The sequence below is a fragment of the Peromyscus maniculatus genome, chromosome 11, assembly GCF_049852395.1.
Source record: "Peromyscus maniculatus bairdii isolate BWxNUB_F1_BW_parent chromosome 11, HU_Pman_BW_mat_3.1, whole genome shotgun sequence".
Lineage (NCBI taxonomy): Eukaryota > Metazoa > Chordata > Mammalia > Rodentia > Cricetidae > Peromyscus > Peromyscus maniculatus.
In genome coordinates, this window is record NC_134862.1 from 104,026,013 (window position 1) to 104,046,244 (window position 20,232).

Here is a 20,232-nt window from a genome sequence, read left to right on the forward strand (position 1 = left end):
TCCTTCAGAAGGAAAGGCTGGAATTTAGTATTCATCCTTAGACTCACATTTTAGAAGCTAGTTTTCTCTAAAATGGATCCAGTAGCCATGTCCTTGGTGAGGAGTACTAAGAGCCTCATGAAGGACCCTGCTCCACTCACTGTGGCCAGCATGTGCTGAGGCTCTTAGCTGGCTGGCTGCATGAGGATGGTCCTTGCCAGCACTTGGCATAGATCTGCCAAGTTCTAGCTCCAAATCTCTAGACTGGTAGGAACCTCAACTATATATAGCCTTGAGCTAAGCCGTTCTTATCAGACGTGTCTACCCTTCCCTGTGGGAGAAGAGTACTTCTATCATAACCACAATGTGGAGAGTGAGTTATCTCCAAGGGCTGGAAGGTATATATGTCCATATCAGGCTTTGGTCTGCCATACTTATTCTTCTTTTTCCTATTTCAGATGCTGATAAATGAAAGGTCATGCTGGATGAAGTTGCTGAGGTGGAATGAGGGCCAGTAGGATGCCATGTTTAGAGAAGGAAAGACTTGGGCACTCAGTATGGCTAAAGGTGGTTATGCCCTACATCAAATACAAGCTTCCAGTGTCTCCTCTGTTTCCTGCTTAACTTGCCCTACTCAAGAATATCTTTTGACCTTTCTTCACTCTTTTGACCTTTTACTCTCTGTGCTTTCCTACAACCCTTCCTCTTCTTCCCTTTGATTTTTTTCTTTAGGATGAATGAGAACATTCTCAGCTGCTGATCCAAGAGCCATGTCTGTTCTTTCTGTTCTTTATCTTTACCCCCATTTAGCAAGGCAGGGAGAGGAAGTTGTCCTGGGAAGGAAGGTGGGTAGTGAGTAAGCCCATAGTGTTGGGTGGTGGAGTATGGTAGATTAGATAGTCTTTTCCTTCTCGTAGGTACTCTTGATTCACCAATTTATGTGGCTCCATGACCTCAGCTGTGGTCTGATGTAACATGGACCTAGTCTTGTTGGTGGACTAATATCAGGCTGCTGATTAGAAACTAGAAGCAACAAAGGAAAGGCCTGAGCCTTCCTCCCAGATAGGTAGAGTATGTTTGCTTCCTGGACCTGTTCCCTCAAACTTTACCATTCAGAACCTCCAACAATTGCTCTTTTCTTTCCATTCCTCCATTCCTGGCTTTTCTGTGAATGGGGTGAGTAACTGGCAGAGTGCTGGCATAAGGTCAGCCAGCTCAACTAGCTAGGCTGTGAGATATTTGGGAGACATTTGGGCAGCACTGTAGACAGGGTATGATAGTACCAGGGCACTTTTACTTCCCACAGTTGTGGGAAGGAAGCTTCTTGGCTGCTGACATCTAACCTGAGCTTATTCTGGGTGTAGTTCCTTTTACAGTCCCTAAGGTTCTAGGAACTACCCAGGGCTCAAGCATGCTCTTTCCTCTGAAGAATGGGTATTTTGGACACACTGAGCTTTTAAGGAGCTTAGGCTAGGTCTGGGGTCTAAAGTTTAGACTGGGCTGAGCAGTGACTGGATTCTAGCTTTTTCTCTACTTGGGATTTTCCTTTGAACAAATCATTTTCTTCTTTAGGCCTTCAATTGTCTTCAGAATATCTCCAGTCACTTGACAGGGAAACACTTTTCCTCTGCCTTATAACAACAGCAGTGTTGAGTTAAAGTGGTGATGTCCCTCAAAACTGGAATGACAGCTCCATTGTAGACACAAACCAGAAAGCAGACAGCAGGTGCTTGCTGCGATACTCAGAAGTCCCAGTCTATCATTGCTGGCAGTGTTCTTGGCCCTTAGGGCTACTAGGAACTAACTAGCAGCCAAATGTCTAGGGTCTAAAGAGGAAAGGAATAATCATGGATAATTCTACTAGGTACCTGTAGAATCTCAACCCCAGCCAGGTCATGCTACTTACACTACTGGCATTATGTAGATGTGTTTCACCTTCCCTGCCCCCTCCCACTACTGTCCAACGAAGATTAATGAATCCGACTCACACATTTGATTGTCTTGTCTCTCCCCTTGAGACAAGCCTCTGAGATCCCTGCCAAGAAAGTAAGTTTGGATGAGTTATCTGTTATTTTAAGGAGCTGGACAAATTCAGTCACTGCCTCAGTGGTGTGCGAGGGACAGCTGGGGAATGGAGGAGCAGAAGTTTGACAAAAAGGTAAGTTCAGTCAGCTCTACAGATGGGAGGTGGAAAGGAATAAACATGGTTCTTCAAGATGAACCCCACTGGGAGGCTGAAGCCAGATGTGCTGCTAGCTGTACTTCAGAACCCTAGGTCTTGTGCCCAACTCTAGTGACCTCTGCTACCATTCACAACCCTTCCTTTGCCTGATTGGGAAAGTGGGTGGAGAGCAGAGGATCTTGGCTTTTCCTTTTGTCACACAGCTGTCTCTGTAAATTAGGGCTGCACCACCCTGCCCATTTCCCTCTTTCAGACCCTCATCTAATGCTTTGCTCCTAGTCACTAACCTGGCTTCTGCTGTGTGACAGGCAGAATTATGCATTGCCAGCCAAGCAGGCAGGACAGTTAGCATGCCTTGTAGGATCTAAGCATGCCTGGCACTTTTCCCTTGGCCTCTGAGTCTGTGAGTTCTGGAAGACAGCTGTGGTACTGAAGATGAAATAGCATGGCTGACCATAGTAAAATGCAAGGTGTCCTACCCAGGGATCTGATTGGTCCACACCATCTGGGTTCCATGGTATCTTTTCCTTACTAGGGCTATGAATTGTTGAGAGCATATCTTGGCTCTATCCTCTGGCTTTAGTGTGTCCCCAAGACTGCAGCCTTAGAGGAGGTCACTTTTTTATACATATGGCATGCCTCTGGAATAAGTAAGAGATACTGTCCTTTTAATCAGCCTGCCATCTATAAGGGGGCATTGCTTTCCTTCCTTTTCCTGGTCAGTGGCCATGAGGAAAGTATACACTGGGTTTGGTTCCTTGCTGGTTCCTTTCCACTGCTTATGGTTGATAAGCAAGAAAATACTCTTGAGGCCCCATGGTCTGTACAGAGCCTGGTGCTGTAGAGTCATGCCCATGTGGGTAGAGTACAGGAATAGGGTGAAGGGAACCACACAGGGCCATGGTTCTTTGTGTTTGGATAATAGGAACAAGTCACAAGGGCGTGGGAAGACACATCCAAATGTCTAGACTCTAGGCAGGGTGGAGCCAGGATGAGTCTCTAGTGAAGAAAGGAGATGGCATATCTTGGTCTCCATATGCCATCCATGGAAGAGGAAACTGTTCTCCCAGTCTTGGTTACACATATATTATTTCCTTTATATTGTTAGTGAGAGTGTAATTATTGAATGATTTAAATTAAAGTCACACAGTTGATGAGTGATGTTGAGATTTGATTCAGCACTTCTGATTCCAAAGCCCTTGTTTTCTCCTCACCCTTGGGCTGAGGTCAGACATTTTTGTGAATTAACATCCTCAAGAAATTATATAATCTCAAGTGAAAGCAAACTCTCTATGTCCTAGCAAGGCTGTGCACATTTTTGGGGGAGGTGAGGCAGATGTTATTTGGTGTCTGTGGAAGAGGGAAAAATTCTCTTCTAAATTTAGCAGAAAGTACTAGGTGCTGGAAGTCCAGAGGCCCAGGACTAGATTTCTTCTTGTGCTGTGGGTGTAAGAGTGCCAATAACAAAGCAGCGTAAAATACACAGTAGGCATAAGTAACATTGTGTGTAGATGAGGAAGATACCACCCACTGAAAATATGGTGACTAATTTCTGTCATGTCAGCACTTAGGAGGCTGAACCAGGAAACTTGAGTTCCAGGCTTGCCTGGGCTATGTCGTGAGACCTTATCTCAAAACAAAACAAAACAAAACAAAACAAAACAAGAGAGAAGAAAAAGGGGTCCAGATGATAGACAAGTCCTGAAGCACCTCAGTACCCTGGGAAACTGTCTTAGTTGGGCTGTCTTCCAAAAGATTAGAACTGATATGGACACCAACTCCTTTTTTCCCTAGGTATTAAAAAAAAAAATCCTTACAAGTTCTCTGTGGCTCACAGAAGCCTGTACTAGGTTAGGAATCAAGGCAGGAGGAGAGGTCAGACTCTGAGCCACCATCTTACTGTTATTTTCACTTTGTATGGCTGCCCTTAACCTCTGTCTTCTTCAACCCTCATCAGGCATTAGCTGCCTTTGTGCCTCAGTCTAATCACCATGCCTTTCTTGTCTGTGCAGCACAGGAAGCATTCAGGTCAGGTCTTTGCTAAGTCACTCACTAAGTATGTGCTTACAGGAGGCTAATTTGAATCCCAGTCTCTGCTAGGACTATGGTTTCTTCAGGAAACGGACAAGCCCAGGTGGGGAGAAGTCACCCAGTGTTAGATGCTTTGTGTGCTGTGTGCTCTGTGAGGTTGAGGTGGGCCAGTGGTGCTGAGCCACAAGTGCTTCTGCTCCATGGTGTTCAACTTCAGGACTCAGAACTTGTTTACTTGGAAAGAGGTGACCCAGGCTATGCAGTTCCCTCCTCCTTGGCCATTGCTGCTTGGGACTACTCAAAATATAGGAGCTGCCATTGGCTGAAAGTGCCAAAAGCTGCACAGGGATCAGGTGATGTGTGGTTAGAGGTTATAGCATGGGGAAATAGGTCAGGGAAAGTGGATTTATGCTGTTTTGTGTTCATTCCCATGAACACAAGTCAGTTTACTTGTCTGTGAAACAGGTTCTGAATGAGGATCCTGTTGGAGGTTCCAACTCGTGTTACCTCTAGGCCTGTCCTGGATGTTTGTGCAATGTTTGCTTAGCCAGAAACTCAAGGCCAGGAAAATGAACCCAGGTGAGAGAGAAAACCAAGTTTTGTTCCAAAGAGGCACCCTAGCTAGTGCTAGTGAGAATGATGGTTGGTGATGGGCTTTGGGTAGGTAGTAGGAATGTGTTTTTGCATGGGTGGCAGTGAAGAGAAAGGGTTAACTGAGTAAAAGTAGTTGGTGAGGACCTACTAGGTGACAGGATAGGACACTGTTCCCTCTTAGAGACAAGAGATGTGCATATGAGAGCTGGCTGTGGTGCAGGACATGGATTGGAAGACCCTGTATGTTCAAGGGAGGTGTTCTGTTCAAGGCCTGCTCCTGTGCCTCCTTTGCACAGTAAGTGTGGTTGGGACTCAAAAATTCTCCAAAGCAGCCTGGGTAGGAGCTCCTGGGCCAAGGAACATGTGGAACAGTCTTAAGGATTCTCAGGAGCTTTAAGAAGCCTTAAAGTCACTACACACTTATATCTCTTGACATTAGCTGGTTCACTGAGTCATTTCCCAACACTGCGCAGAGGGGTAGCATTGGTCTTGCCATGACTGAACTGAGCCAGGGAGAGCTCTCTCAGGACCCAATTGCTTGTTCCCAGCTTTGGATTTCCAACCCAAGTCCTCTACTCCAGCTAGACCAGGGGTTGGAGTGGAGCATTGAGGTCCTTAGCAGTGTTCTGGATCTCTGAGGGCTTCACTTCTTACTTTGCACATTGGAGAAGAGAAGGAAAACTAAGAATATCTTTATTCTCCCGCCCTCTGTTTCTCTGACTGGTTGGAGCTCTTGTGAGAGCTGGCTTGCACTCAGCTAGAATGCCAGGCATTCCCCATGTTCCTGAAAAGATTTCTTGTTAAGGCATTTGATACCTTCAGAGTTTTTCCAATGAATCCGGGCATGTTTCTGCCGTGTGTTGCTCACTGAGAGGAAGTCTCACTGTGGCAACTTTGAGGTTTTTCCCGTTCTGTTTGTGAGGGATCCCTGGAGCTTTCCCAGCATGTGTGTTGTGTCTGTGTTACCTGTTTGCTGGCTAACATATATCACCCACTGGAAGCACTGGCTAATGTGCTGCATAGTCATCAGCTCAGAACCCTTGCCGCATGATCAGTGTGGAAAAATAGGCCTCCCTTGTATAGGAAAAGCAGGTCAGAGGAGTGATGGGCACCAGGCTTCTTTGAGTCCTGAAAACAGTCCTCAATTTTTTAAGGGGTGCTGAGGCTGAGTATTGGGATGTATGACCTCTTGACTATTCAGCTTCTAAGTGACCTTTATTTTAATAGATCAGGGCTCTGACGAAGGGCTAGAGAAGTGCTTGCCTTTGCTTATCATGAACTTGGACACGAAGGATTAGACTTTCTCTGGGAGTGTTCCCTTCAGAACAATTGAGGTTGGACAGGGTCAGCTAACATCTGTGTCTGTTGATAAGCGTCTGTCCCTCTCTGTTCCCTGAATGCAACTATAGTTTGAATGGGAGGGTGCATGGGAGTACTTTTGATGGAGGATGCTTGTAGCATCCTTCTATGAATTTGTCTTGTATTAAAGTTGGTTCTGTCTAGTCACCTGGAGAATGAAAAATAGAGTGGACCCAACCCAAAGCTGTGAGGGAAATTCATGTAGATGTCATGAAAGGCCCCTGTGTAACTTTGCTGAGTTCCTAAAGGAGGGTAGAACTCCTGAGGAGGAGACTTTGGCTGCTCTTGTCAGGTCTGCCTAGCCCTGAGGCTAGGGACTTTGAGACAATCCCTGAAATTATGTGGCCAAGGTACTAGGATATAAAGTGGCTCCTTGGTTCTACCTTTAATCAACCCTGGCTGCCTTTATGACATCCTTAAGCTGGGAGCATAGAGGAGACAATGTAGGCACAGAACCTATGCCTATAACCCTTTTTCCTTTGCAGAGAGCTTATGAGAACTGTTCTTGATTCTCATATAAAAAGTAGAGAAAGTATATATCTTCCAGGGAATATCTGTTCTATTCCTGTATTTGTATCATTACTACTCCTACCCTGTGCCATTACTGAAGTGAAGTGGACACTTGACAATCATTGTAGTTGGGAGAAAGGTAATAAGAGGAAGTAAGATCAGATGAGGTTTTCTAAGGAAGAAGGTAGAAGAGTTTGAGTAGACTCACAGCTCTGGGAATCACAGGCATTGGTTTTGGTGCTAAAGGCTTAGTTGTGTGTTGAAGTGGACATACTACTTAGAGGGAACCAGGAGTGTGAAATGATTAATTAATGGCTCAATGAAAGTTGTGCTAAGTATGGAAAATCCTATGTCCTTTTGAGTTATTTGCTAGCTGTAGATTTAGTACCAGAAGGCTTGATAAGACAGGCCTGTCTTAAGTTCACACTTACTATTGACTTTCTTCCTCCCTTCTTTTCTGTTTCCTACTCTCTTACATTCCTTAGCCATTTCTGAATATAGTCATTTTAATCTATGGAGGATTGGACCCACAGATGCTGAAGTCCTTCTGTCAGGTGAAAACAATTTATACACATCCTCTCGTGAACTTTCAACCATGCCCAGATTTCTTATAATATCTAACTCAAAGCAAATGCTGCCAAATAATGGTTATAAGAATTCTTTAGAGGATAGTGGTAAAAAGTCTGTGCATATAAAGTAGTTTAGTTCATATTTGTATATACATGTTCATGCACAATGATTGGAGTACAGGGAGGCAGAACCTGGGGATATGGACGGCTGACTATAGTATGTACAGTTACATTGCTACATTCTTGAAGTACAGGTCTTCTGGTATCAGTGAATGAGTGACTTTGATTTGGAGTATAAACAGACTGCCCACTGCAGGGACCTTTCTGTCTCCAGGGTTTAGCTGCCTATAGACCCTGGTAGAGATCAGGTTGCCCTATAGTAGATACCTAATTTGGAGTGGTGGTTGTTTAGGTATGCAAATCCTAAACCTGATTAGCTGTTATTTCTTTTCAGCTCAAATCCTAATATCCTTGGATATCTAAGACCACATGCTGCTCTGCTAGGTGCTAGGCACAGAGAGGGAGGGGACACTGCCTCTGGCCACTGGCTGGCTGCTCTCCAAAACAGGTGAACTTTGTGTTCAAAAGGAATGCATTTAATCTTTTGGGCCTAATAGGAGTTACTTGTATTTTCTCTCCTTTTTGCCCTCCTTTCTCTTCACCCCCACCCTTGCTGCCTCCCCAGCCACCAAAGAATTTAATCTGCTGGACAACAAACAATACAGTTATAAAACTTTGAAAACAAGAGGGTGCGGCCTCCCCAGTGAGGAAAAGGGCATGCTGGGTAATGGCCCCAGGGAAAATGCCAGGCTTGAGACTGAGCCTGTGAAAGCCCAGTTGGCTGGGTACCTGAGTGCCTGCCCTGCCCAGTTCTAAACTATCCCCAGTCCAGAAAGGGGACAGAAAAGGGCTTGTAAAGGGGAAGTTGTTCATGTTCCCCTCTGATCTGATGGGAATGCACTAGACTGTGAAACTTCCTCCTCTGCCTCTTCTGACTCTCTCTTCTCCCTCCTTCTTTTCCATTTCCCCCCTCCCCCCTCCCTGCTCCTTCCACCTCCTCCTCATTTTTCTTGAGACTAGCAGACAGAAGTTATAACTGAAAAGGGTTAGAATAGCATTATAGGTGCCGCTACTAGCTGGGACTGCCAAAGGTGAAACAGGGTTTGGGGCTTGTGTTGCCTAGAGGCTCAGACATATCTCTGCTAAGCCTAACCTCCCTCCCCGACCTGGAGCAGTGCAGCCACATATGCATCATAGCCTGTGCTCCGGCCTGTGTACTGCCAGGTGTGTGCCCAGATACTGGGCAGAACTGCCACTAGGAGATCAATAGGTCCACCCTGGGTTCCTGAAATGCTTTCTTCTGAGAGTGTTTTACCCTCCACAGGAGGAGTGAGGTTTGTTGCAGAGAACTCCTGGGAACCCAGTGAATAGGCACATGATCCAGTGAGTATGGCATCAGATAGGATGTTCTGTCTTCCCTTCCCTTGCTTTTTGGCAGGAGGAGGAATTGACCAGTCCTGGCTGGTGAGTTAGGGAAGTTGAAATTGGGTATCTCTGCCCTGACCTGATTAAGCTGGTCCTTATTGAACCCTCTCCACTGAGCCATATAGACCATTTGGGAATGTTAAAGGTGTAGGCTATGTAGGTCTGGGGCCATGAACTTTGTGGTCGGCATTGGAAGACCACAGGCAGGCTTGCCTTTCCTCCTGTGGCAAGCTTCAGCTTCCATGGAAGTGCTTCTGCGCAGTTTCTCCTTCCTATGAGAGCAAAGCCCTCTGCCACAAGGAGAGCACATTACTCTCTAGCCCTCACTCTGTACCTGCCTCCCTCCTTCTTTACTATGTGTATTTCATCCCAGAAGGCAGCCGTAGTACCATGCTGCTGTGGGATGTTCTGTATGTCCTGTGGGAGCCCGTTCTTGGGTTCCTCGTGGCTTTACCCAGCAGGTCCGCATAGAGGATGATTAGGACCACGGGCCTGAGTGCAGGTGTCTGAGATGGTCTGCACTTGGCTGTGCTGGAGGGGGCTGCTGTATCTTATGGGGATGCAAAGAAAATTTTAGGCTTATGGTGTAGTCCGTGAGGCTGTATTGTCTGAGCCAGTTGCCTTGAAACTGTTCTGGATGTTAGATTATCTGGGCCATGGTGTCATCGGAGACCTTTCAGGGGGTCTTGGCTGGTGAAACCTGATGTATCTTAATCTGGAACAAATCCATAGCCTCTGGCTTTCTGTTGAAACAAAAGCAGAACTTCTTTTCCAAAGCAACATATCCTTACATCTAAATTTTGAAGTCAAGGTACCTTTAAAGTATACATATTGGTTTAATTCAACATCTTTCTCAATCAAATGTTTTTTTGCAGTTAAAAATCCCAAAGACAACACAATCCAGATTTTCTGTGTAATATTCATCTTTACATGGCTTTTTTATATTAATTTATCTTTTTTTGTTTCTTTTAAGCCTACCTATATTTTAAACACATTGTAAACTATTTTATCTGAATCAGTCTTATTGTGAGCCTATTGTTTTAAACTGCAGCATTCTAAGACTGAAAAGGTGTTGTGGCTGCTGGCTCCGCCCACTTCAGCTTCCCAACATGGCCGTGGTATGTTTTCCTCCAGTTCTGTGAGCCATCAAGTCTTACCATGTTAAAGTTAAAACCTTCTTTTTTTAAAAAAAAAAGAAGAAAAGGGGAAGTGCTGTGGATATCACACTATATAAATAAAACACTGATGGCCAGTGACCAGACAGGAAGTATAGGCAGGACTAACAGAGAAAAGAAATAAAAGAACAGGAAGGCAGGAGACACTGCAGCCACCACCAGGACAAGTAACATGTAAAGATGCCGGTAAGCCATGAGCCACGTGGCAAGGTATAGATTTATAGAAATGGGTTAATTTAAGATATAACAACAGTTGGCAAGAAGCCTGCCACGGCCATATAGTTTATAAATAATATAAGCGTCTGAGTGATTATTTTATACGTGGATTGTGGGACTGTGGGGCTTGGTGGAACCTGGAAAGAAGCCCTCCAGCAATACTCTGCCTTGTCTAGCCCAGATATTGTGCCAGGACCTAGTGCCCTGTATGGAATTGCACTAAGTTTGGGAGCTTTTGAGACCCAAGACTTATTCAGTAGCATTGAGGAAGGGACAGAAAAATCTAATTTTTAGAATGTGGTTGCCCAGGAACATAGGTCTCCATATCTCTAACTCAGTGAAGCCAAGAGAGGCTGGCCTCCATGGACTTCTGAAGCCTTTGCTTCTCCCTTGGTTACCCAAGCAGGCACTTGCAGGACACACTGGGTCTCAAGGGTACTATGCCCACTTTGGGAATCAGTTGTCATTGATGTTAGGCCAACAAGTTCCAAATTCCCCTTTATCCATGTATTCTCAACATATATCCCTTGTTTTATCACCCTTTCCTCTGATTCATTAACCACAGCTATCCATGTATCCTCAACATATATCCCTTGTTTTATCACCCTGTCCTCTGACTCATTAACCACAGCTTGTTGGCAGCATTCCCCACCTACCCTGACAGCCAAAGACAAAATGTCCTGGATGCTGGGCCTGGGCTACTACTGAGAGTGACAGGAAGCCAGGCAGCCTGTTCAATTCATATATGTGCAGTCTCTCTTGGAGGTAAGATGTTCCTTTTCTTTCAAAAAGACCTTCCCTAGCCTCCTCTCCCAAAGATAAGTTCTTTTAACTGGTGGGAAGCCCTAAATCAGTCTTCAGACGCAGACAAGAAAATGGATGGCAGGCTTCTGGCACCCTCCCCCACTCTGGCTGGAACTCTCATCATGCATAACTGTGACTCAGCACCCAATGCTGGGTTAGGAAGGAGAAGCTACTGCCTGGCTGGAACCTTCCCACGTTCTGCATGTGAGCACATCAGACAGCACAGGCTGGGCCAGCAGGGTGAGGTTTCTGGAGCAAGTATTTTCCCCCTCCCACCGATTTTCTTCCCACATTTTTTGGGGTTCTGTTCTGGGCTCAGGATATTTAGGATTCTAAAAATCATAGCAGTGGTCATAGATCACTTTTTAGTCTTTGTTTTTAGCCAGTGGCCCATGAAGAGTATTTAACCTTTAATTGTACTGTCTGGACTGCTTGAGTTGGTTTTTCTGTGTGTTAATTTTGTATATCTCTAGACAGAATATGATTTTGTAGATTACTGTACCTCTCTTGCATGCTGTTGCCACCTCTGGCTATTTCCTTCCTAAGCACTGTGTGTGTGTGTGTGTGTGTGTGTGTGTGTGTGTGTGTGTACACTAAAGCCATTCAGGATGATGGCAGGGCCCTAATTTCAGCATGTAGGTAAGCAGGTGTTCTGATTTACAAGGAGTGACCTTGCCTCCGCCCTTCTGGTCTCTGCCTTGCCAGAGAAGTGTTCTGTTATGGGTGGGTAGAATGGCCCCCAGAGAGAAACAGGTACAGGAACAGATGAAGGCTAGAGAATGGTGTCTCAGACTTCTTCTATGTTTAGTTACCATTGCAGTACTGCTAAGTGAGGTAGGGTGATTTCTTTCCTAGACAACTCCATCAGACCTTGTAGCTCGAAGTTTACTTGAAGCCATTTAATTGAGGAGGGGGATCCTATTACTCACACTGAGAGCAGAGCCCTAGCAGCCCAAGGATTTCATGGGCTGCTGCCAAGACATGCAGGTGACTTTCAGGCCTGGTGCCAGAAAGCTAGAGCCTTCTAGAAAGCTAGAGCCTTCCAGACTTTAACAAATCACCCAGTTATTCCAAACTAGTGAAGAATCATCACCTTGTTGCAGAAAAGGGACATTGCTCAGCTGACTATGGGAATTCTGCTTTTGTGGAATGCTGAGGCCTGAGTGGAGTTGGATGGACAAAGGGTCTGAATGCTAAAACTACTTTTCTTTCCCTCTTCTGTAGCTTAGTGTTTAAATCACCATTCAGTGGTTCTTATCTACCAGAAACCAGGGTTTGCAGTCCAAGAGTGGAACCCTAGACCTTACCTTTTCCTTCACTGGTAGTTTTCCCTTGTCAGGCATAGCACCTCCCCTGGGCCTGGGCAGCATTTCATTTGCTGGGTAGGAAGAAAGGCATTAGCTTCATGCCATGCTGAGAACCAAAAGAAATAGGTGTTTTCTAAATTAAAGCAAACAGGGCTAGCCTTGGAGAAAGCTTTCTAGAGCTGAAATAGGACAAATGGGGGTGGCAGCAGAGGGAGTAGGTGGAGAGTTGCCAAAAGGAGGTAACAGCACAGGCTGGGAATTCTGGGAGGAAGGGTGTGCCCTGTATCCCTGCAGGATATCTCTTAACATAGAGGAAGGGGGACTGAGGATACTAGCAATAGGAAGTTGCTAAGAAAAATTTGGCTGAAATGATAATCAGAAAAGCTGAGTATTATCATATGCAAATCTCATCTGTTCCCTTCATTTACAGGGTTTTGACTCTTGTTAATAACTTCCATCTAATATATTTACGACCTACCATCTAGTTCATAAGGCCCTAATTTTGGCAACCAGTGTCACTGTCACTCGGGAACTCAGTGTACAAATTTGCCTGCAACTCCTCTATAGCTGAGACCTTGGAGAAGCCCAGGGAGGGTGCTGAGCCTTCTGTTTCTCCTCTGGCTGGCCCAGGTTCTTAGAAGCTAAGCCTGTCAATGTCATTGGTAGGCTTCATTGCCATCATCTTCCCTATTGCTGGGGAGGACAGAGGCACCAGTGGGCAATAGAGCAAAAGCAGGTTCTAGACTACCTGACCCCTTGCAGTACCAACACCATGCGCCCTCATCTTTAAGCAGGTGTAGCATATATTACAGGGAGTCTCTTTCACTCCCATCCAGATTGCCTGGGCTAAATACCCTTCCCCAATCTAGCTAAGAGTTCTCTTTGGAGATTAGAGTCTAGCTGTACAGACCAAGCAGTGGCAGTGGGCAGAAGGACAGGAATACAGACATTAGTCCATCTGTTCCTATGACTACAGTTTTTTGTGCAGACATCAGAATAATACCTGCTTCATTGGACTCTTGGAACAACTACGTACTGTGACTCTGGATGTTTACATTATATTTGCTCTATTACCAGATAGCAGCCATAAAAAGAGATAAGCTTACATCTGGGGAGGCCAAAAAAGAGTTGCTGGGGAACCAGAAACATACATCTCTATTCTTTCTTCCATGAGATCCTCTTTCTTTGGGTTGTGACATCAGAGGAAACACACAGCAAAGAGGCAGTCCAATTTGAAACATAGTTTGTAAATCTTATTTTCAGATAAATTTTAAAAATATACCTCATTTTGTGTTAGAGAATTATCTATATAATACAATAAGATACCAGCTTTTAAAAATATTCTGCGTTAAATCAAATTGCCAGCCTATGGGGTCATGGGATGGAAAGGATGAACATGTGCTCTTTTTGAATAATACTCGTGGAAGAGTTGTCCTGACACAGGTGCCACACTTGTGTTCAGTGGTTAACATCTCATAGGTCACTGTCCTGAAGGAGTGACATAATATATGACACTATGCATCTTGGGAAATACTACATAAATTCAAGTCATTACAATTGTACATGTGTAGAATGGACATGGTTCTTTTATTTCATTGTGTATAATAATTTATAATGACTAATGTGAAGTCATACAGGGAACAAGCTTTGCATTGGTCTTGTCTGCTCAAAATGTTGACTGTGACTCTGATGCTGCTTTGCACAACATTGTACAGCTGTCCTCTGCCTCTGACAGGCACGATGATTCTCAGAACTAAGGCTGGACCTTCTGACTGCACTTCTCTGCTTTCTTCAGTGAGATCCTCTTCTTCTGGAAGCTGGTTTCACATGGTGGCTTAGATTTTTCCATCTTTGTATCTAGCACCATTTGAAATCAGTGTTTTAGGAGTAAGAATTGCAGCACAGCAGAGGTTAGGCTACAGAGAAGCAGCTGTACACAGGATTGGCTCTCTCCTTCAAGAAGTCAAAGGAAGACTTGGAACAGTGAAATTTGCTCATGAGTCTCTTTGGTTTAGAGGCAGTGATAATGGGCAAGTTGTTGTGTTCAAAATAAATGCGAGGGCATGATCAGGGGCAGGGAGTGATCCACTTTATCCAGCATTCCATGGGAGGGGGAGGGTGGCTTGGTCCTGGTCCTGTAATTTTCATCATCGTCCAATGATGTTCTGGGTGTTGATTGTAGCAGGAAAGGGAGAGTGCTCCGTACATGGAGAACTGCTTCACCCACATCAATACTGCCTGCCTGTACCTGGAAGATGCCTGGAGTACTTAGCCATGGTTGCAACACAGCTGAAATGAGACTTGTCACTTGTCTGCCTTGAGGTTCAGACCTGAAGACCACCACTGGCCCATCTCTTACACAGGCTGACCGATTTCTCCTGGTGTTCAGAGTCTGTTTTTGTCTAGCACCATTTGAAATCGGTTATGATGTAGGGGGAAAAGCACCAGTCTCAGAGCCTCGTGATGTCAGCAGCAGCCTGTCGTTTCCTACACAGGCAGAGCAGAGAAGGAAGATCGAAGTTTCCTAACTTCTTTAGTGTATATGTATGTGGTGGCAGAAGTTAGAGATAACTTAATGGAGTATCAAAATTAAATTGTTGTAATTTATGATATCCTCAGTTGCGCTTTCTGACATGTGGTACATGTTAATTGTATAAACTGGTTACTGTTGAACCGTCTTTCTGTCAAGAGTATGTTCATGCATCCTGGCTTTAATAAATAATTTGCTATATTCAGTTTATCATGTCTGTGTTTTTATTTGTTATTTTCCATTCATAATTCTATGGCAATGAGAAGTGGGCTCTGGAAAGTTAATTTGCTATGCCAATTATAAAGAATTGGAAGTAGGTTGCTATAGACAAACATTAAAAATGAAGGTCATTAAGACAGGAATGAAATTCTAAAGATGAAAGATTATCAGAGACAGAAGGTTGGAGCTCTAGGCTGGGGGATGTTACTAAATAAGTAGACTATTCATGGTTCCAAGGGAACAGTGGACTCTGACCCTCCTCCTGTCAGTGTTGCTGCAGGGAACTTACTTAACCAAACTGTCATGCGGCCCTTAAAGGGGAGCAGGCTAATTTCAGTTCCATTTGTAGCAGATGGAGTTCTACTTTCAGCTGATAGTTTATTTCAACCCTTGAATAGGCGGTGAGACAATTTTGTAAAACTGTTCAGAGATTTGACAGCATTGGGGTGGTGGGCAGGGTTCATACTTGGAGAACCTTCAGGAAGAAAGCAGGTGGCCCCTTCCATAGAAGTTGCATAGCTAACTATGAACTATCTGCAGTATAATCATTTCAATATCATTTCAAGCCAGTGGGTTTCAATAACTGATGGCAAATCAGCTGCCCAGGAAGCTTTTTCTGAGCCCACATCCCAGTAGTCTTACCCCAGATGGCTGCCTTGCCTATTGTGCTGGAAGTGGGAGGTGAATGGAGCATTTGCTGGAAAGACTTCTCAGTGACTATGATACATCCTGCAGCTGCAGAGCTATTTCAAGCTTTTGATTGAAGAATACATGTTCTAAGTCTCAGGATGTGGTAGTGGGAATGGCAAAGTCCCTCAGCTGTATTGTTTAATTTGCCCCACTAAAGTAGGAGACTGCAGCTCCTCTAAGTATGACAGTTTGAGTCTGTGGTATTAATTACACATTAAGCCTTTTTTTTCTTTTAAACTTAGCTACCCTGTCCAATGCTCCCAATTAATTATATTGGAAAATATAATTAAAATACCCCCAGGTCGTGATTCTAGTTCTTAAATGAGTTAAATGCTAGAAGTTTAATATCAAAGCACAAAAACAATGATACAAGATTTCTTTCCATAACAGAAAATTATGACATCCTTATTGAATGCTTAAACAGTTCCATATCCTGAAGTTCTGAGAAGCAAAATGGAACCATAACACCTCTCAAACAGTTTTTTTTTTTTTAAATCTGGATGCTTAGAGCCCTTTATATAAAATTGCCACATGCAATTACCAGTCATAATTGATTGGTAATGCAGATTTTTTTTTTTTTTGGCAATACCCTCCTGAGTCAGGCTTATGAAACCATGCTGTCAACCCAGGTAGAAGGTCTTTTGTTGAAACATTATTAACTTAAGCCTTACTAGACTTTTTAGAAGTGAATATAATGCACTTTTGTTAACTGGAGGAAGAAAGATCTACAGTCAGTTTAGTAGATCAAATGAATTAAGTCTGGACCCTAGCATCTCTAAGAAGTTGGTCCAGACCTTCTATTTGGAAGATGGTATATAGTCTCAGGAGTAGCTAGCACACTGATATGTCCATACTTTTTAGGGAAGCCTAAGGTAGTCCCTTTAATATGTTATATCTGGGGCACATTCTAACCCAGTAGTACCTTGCCACAGCTTTGGTCACCAATAAGGAAGTACTATTTTAACTGGTCTCAGAATGGGGCTCAGATCAGTCTAGTGTACAGTCAGGACTGAGAACCATTTTCCTATTTCTGAAAAGCCCATACTATTTTGGTCATAGTTCTTTGCTTCCTTCCAGTTATTGTGTTGGTGCATAAATTTCCTATAACTGCTCTAACAAATTAGCACAAATGTGATGCCTTAACACACACATTCTTAACAGTTCTGGATAGCAGGAATCTGACATTTTTATTGGACTGAAATCAAGGTGCTGTCAGACACAAACCCTTCAGAAATATGAAGGAAAAAGAGGTTTCTTGCCTTTCTTTGTCTATAAACAGGCTATATTCTTTGGCTTGTCCTCTTCAAGCTTCACTGATCACACTGTCTTCTCTGATTAGTGTTCACCTTTTAATAAGATCACGATGTGATTAACCTGTACATCAGAATTTGAGAAGCATATTGCTGTGGGAACCTACAGAAGGAACTCGTCGTGTTTGAAGCTCACCTCAAGTTTAGATTTAATATTTTTTGAGGAGATGTTGCAGGTGGAGGTAGGTAAGCAGATGACCTGATTTTTCCAAGCACCATACTTATTGTGTTCACCTAAGCATTAGATGTTCCTTGAATTCCCAGTGAAGCCACAAATGCCAAACACCAGGACACCAGAACTCCTGTTTCTAGTGGTTCAACACAGGGTTTAGCATTGCGTTGTACAACAGTATTCATAGCTAAAATTTTGTCTGCTTATTCCTCACATCACTCTTACTACCTGTCTCAAGTTTTACTGATTTTGTCCAGTCATGTCAGGAATCTAGGTGGGTAGTTTTCCAGCATTGTGTGGCAGTGTATTCACTTGCTGTATGTAAGCAAGCAAAAAGGGAAATTGTGCACTCACCTCTGTTCCCCCAGTATTATATTTTCTCCATATTAAGAAGTAAGGAACAAAGAAATTGTTACTTTCCCAAAAGCAGAAGAGAGCTAGTGTTCTACCTGACATAAAATAAAATTAATGGCTCTGAAGTTCCAGCAATGACAACCTCACAGGGAAGGGGCAGAGGACTGTCAAATACTCCAGTCTATAGGATGGCGGCAGTGCTATGTCTCAAAGGTTGACAGCTCATCTAGGATAAACCCTGGATGAGCCTAGAGATCCAAAACATAGGAGAAAACACTCATGTATCAGATTCACTCAATTCTGAATCAGTTCTAAAAATTAATAGGCTGTTAAATTCTGCTCTTAAGTAGGCAAATTGTTAAAATATGCAAAATCTAGTCTTGGTTAAAATGTTAGCTATCTGGTATCACAAGCTTTAGAACACTGTAGAACTGCTCATTTCCCTAAAACCTTAAAATTACTTTAAAGTGAAAATTCAATTTTGCCTCCAAGCCTTTCTAGCATAATTTAGACAATTTATTGTTGGTTACTGTAAAAGTTCTCTCTGTATTTTATGCCAATTAAAAATATACTAGTCTCATACTAATTGTCTAAAATGCTTTAGTCAATGTAATTTCCATTCTGTGTTGATATTCACTAATATTACTATTATATTTTAAAACTTTATCATTGCTTATTTTGACAGACATTAAGATTTCTAGGCAAACAAGGTTATGTTAATAATCTGTTAATGACTTTTCCCCCAGTGCCAAGAATTGAATCTAGGGTCTTGTGCATGCTGAGCAACCTTTCTGCTAAACTACATCCCCAACCCATGAACAACATTAAATTCAAGTCTTTGAAAATTTTTTAATGAGCAGAATTAAACTGTGATTTTTTTTAAGTTTTTACCCTCTTTATAAGTTTATATGGAGAGTTGACTGTCAGGCCTGAGAATCACTAATGCAGGTTCTCAGCCTCAGCTGGCAGATTAAAATCATCGGAGAAATCAAAACCGCCTGTGTTCAGGTCACACCTCAAGTTAATAATATGAGTGCCCACTAGGGTGGTTCTTAGTGTCAATAAAAACTCCCTGGGGAAGGCTAGTGGACAGCCTCAGGTGAGAAACATTGGCTTGGCTCTACTTAGTCTGGCTTACTTCACATCTGCAAAGGCAGCAAGAACTCTTTTTGCATAAAGAAAACCAAATCCTATTAGTTACACAGGTCAAGTTTTTACTTTAATTGGTAGACTTTATTTTTTGAGTCCTATGAATGCATTAAAGTGATATGAAAGTTACATCTCCAATTAGACACATATATAGAGTCTTAATGTGGCTAACCTAAGGCTAAGCAATAAAAGATTAAGAGCCTGAGGAGTCAGAGCTTCACAGGACAGGTAGGACATGCATTGGCCTTGGAGATACAAGGATCTGGAGAGGATGTTAAGCATTTTAGGTAACGAGATTGAGAGTGTGGAAGACACAGATGTGTGCTTACTGCACAACCATTATGTGCAGTGAAAATGTGAGGCATAGGGAGAAGAATTGGAATTATAGAAGGTCTGATGTCATGCTTGGAAATACGGCCTTCTTCCTGCAGGTAACATGTCACTGAACATTTTGCTCAGGACACAGGCACTCAGGGCTCAGAGTTGAAACCTTGGTAAGCTGGAGGGTCTGAGATGTGAGGAGATGGTAAAAAGGTTAGACACAGATCGCAGTTAGAAACAGAATATTTACACTACACACACCTACACACACACACACACACACTACCACAAATGAAGCTCCTGCAAATATATAATTTTACTTTTGCCAGACTTGAAGAGCCAGTTTTCAAAAATGGAACAGTAATGACTTCCACACATGGGACTTCTCATTTTGCTTCAGATACAGCTCTGTAGTTAAAAGAACATTTTAAGTTCAAATATGCCTCTTTCTCTATCATTTAGACAATCTTAAAAACAAAAAACACTTTCCCTCATACATTTGTATAACTGACAAATTATTTGGTAAAAATAAAAATATAGATTTATACATCTTAAATATAAGTACTAATTTGAAGGTTAAATTTGAAGCAGAACATGCTATTGATTAAAAATATTTTAAATTAAGTTTAAAAACAGTAAAGCCATTTCTTGTTTTTAAACAATTAGTAAATTATTTTTTTAACCTATCTTTTTGTTTGTTTTTTAAATGCTGAGATTATAAGTATACCACGAGGCCTAGGTACAATTGCTACACTTTTTAAAAGTTTGTGAAAATGAGTACAGACTTCAATTTTTCTTAATTCAGAGTTTCTGGGCAGTTTGTTTTTCTGTTCAAACATTATCTTTCCAAAGTATCCACTGGGGGGCACAAAGGGAGAGGGGTCACTCAGAGTGACTGCAGGTGTTTATACTCAAAACAGGATTCACCTTTATCCAGTCTTCCCAACACGATGCTTCTTTGGCCATTCTATGCTACTGAATGTAAAGTTTAAAACACACCTTAGAAAGGACAGCTAATCAGGAGTGGCAGTTTCTTCTCTCAGCACTAGTTCCTCAGCCACTGGGTTGGAGCCTGGTGGAGGCCAAGCTCTGTCCTACTGCTTGAGTGTGACCTGCTAACAGGGCTCCTTCAGTACAGCTGACAGCAGGTGTACCTTCAGTAGAGTAGTTAAGAAAAAGGCTTCCCCTGGCAAAGGCTATGTGCAGTGCCTGTTTTCCACACTCTTGAAGTTATCTGATGAATGTATTCTTTACAAACAGCTTAGGTGGCTTGTTT

General features: G+C 43.1%; 2 protein-coding genes and 1 long non-coding RNA gene across 8 annotated transcripts in view; 1 reads left to right on the forward strand and 2 right to left on the reverse strand.

Moving 5' to 3' along the window:
- LOC107402435 (uncharacterized) overlaps positions 1-3,838 on the forward strand; it is a 51,219-nt gene extending 47,381 nt beyond the window's left edge. For both annotated transcript variants that reach the window (XR_013043552.1, XR_013043553.1), the window contains one exon: positions 438-3,838. This is a non-coding gene — a long non-coding RNA (uncharacterized LOC107402435). The remainder of the gene's footprint in view (positions 1-437) is intronic.
- A 3,428-nt stretch (positions 3,839-7,266) lies between these two features.
- The window catches only part of Cr1l (complement C3b/C4b receptor 1 like), a 109,752-nt gene continuing 96,786 nt past the window's right edge, over positions 7,267-20,232 (reverse strand). The window contains exon 22 of the mRNA XM_016005286.3: positions 7,267-17,024. The gene's annotated coding sequence lies outside the window, so the exon portion shown is untranslated. The remainder of the gene's footprint in view (positions 17,025-20,232) is intronic.
- Cd46 (CD46 molecule) overlaps positions 7,267-20,232 on the reverse strand; it is a 50,988-nt gene continuing 38,022 nt past the window's right edge. Inside the window, exons 12-13 of one of the 5 annotated variants that reach the window (XR_001579575.3) lie at positions 19,277-19,364; positions 18,698-19,143 (exon numbers count right to left, since the gene is read on the reverse strand). Coding sequence is in view for 4 of the 5 variants with exons in the window: in XM_042258895.2 (XP_042114829.1) it covers positions 19,113-19,143 (31 nt within the window). In the remaining variant the exon portion in view is untranslated. Of the gene's footprint in view, positions 17,025-18,697; positions 19,144-19,254; positions 19,365-20,232 lie in introns of those variants that run through there. The other 4 variants (XM_076548306.1, XM_042258896.2, XM_042258895.2 and 1 more) reach the window with 4 other exon arrangements.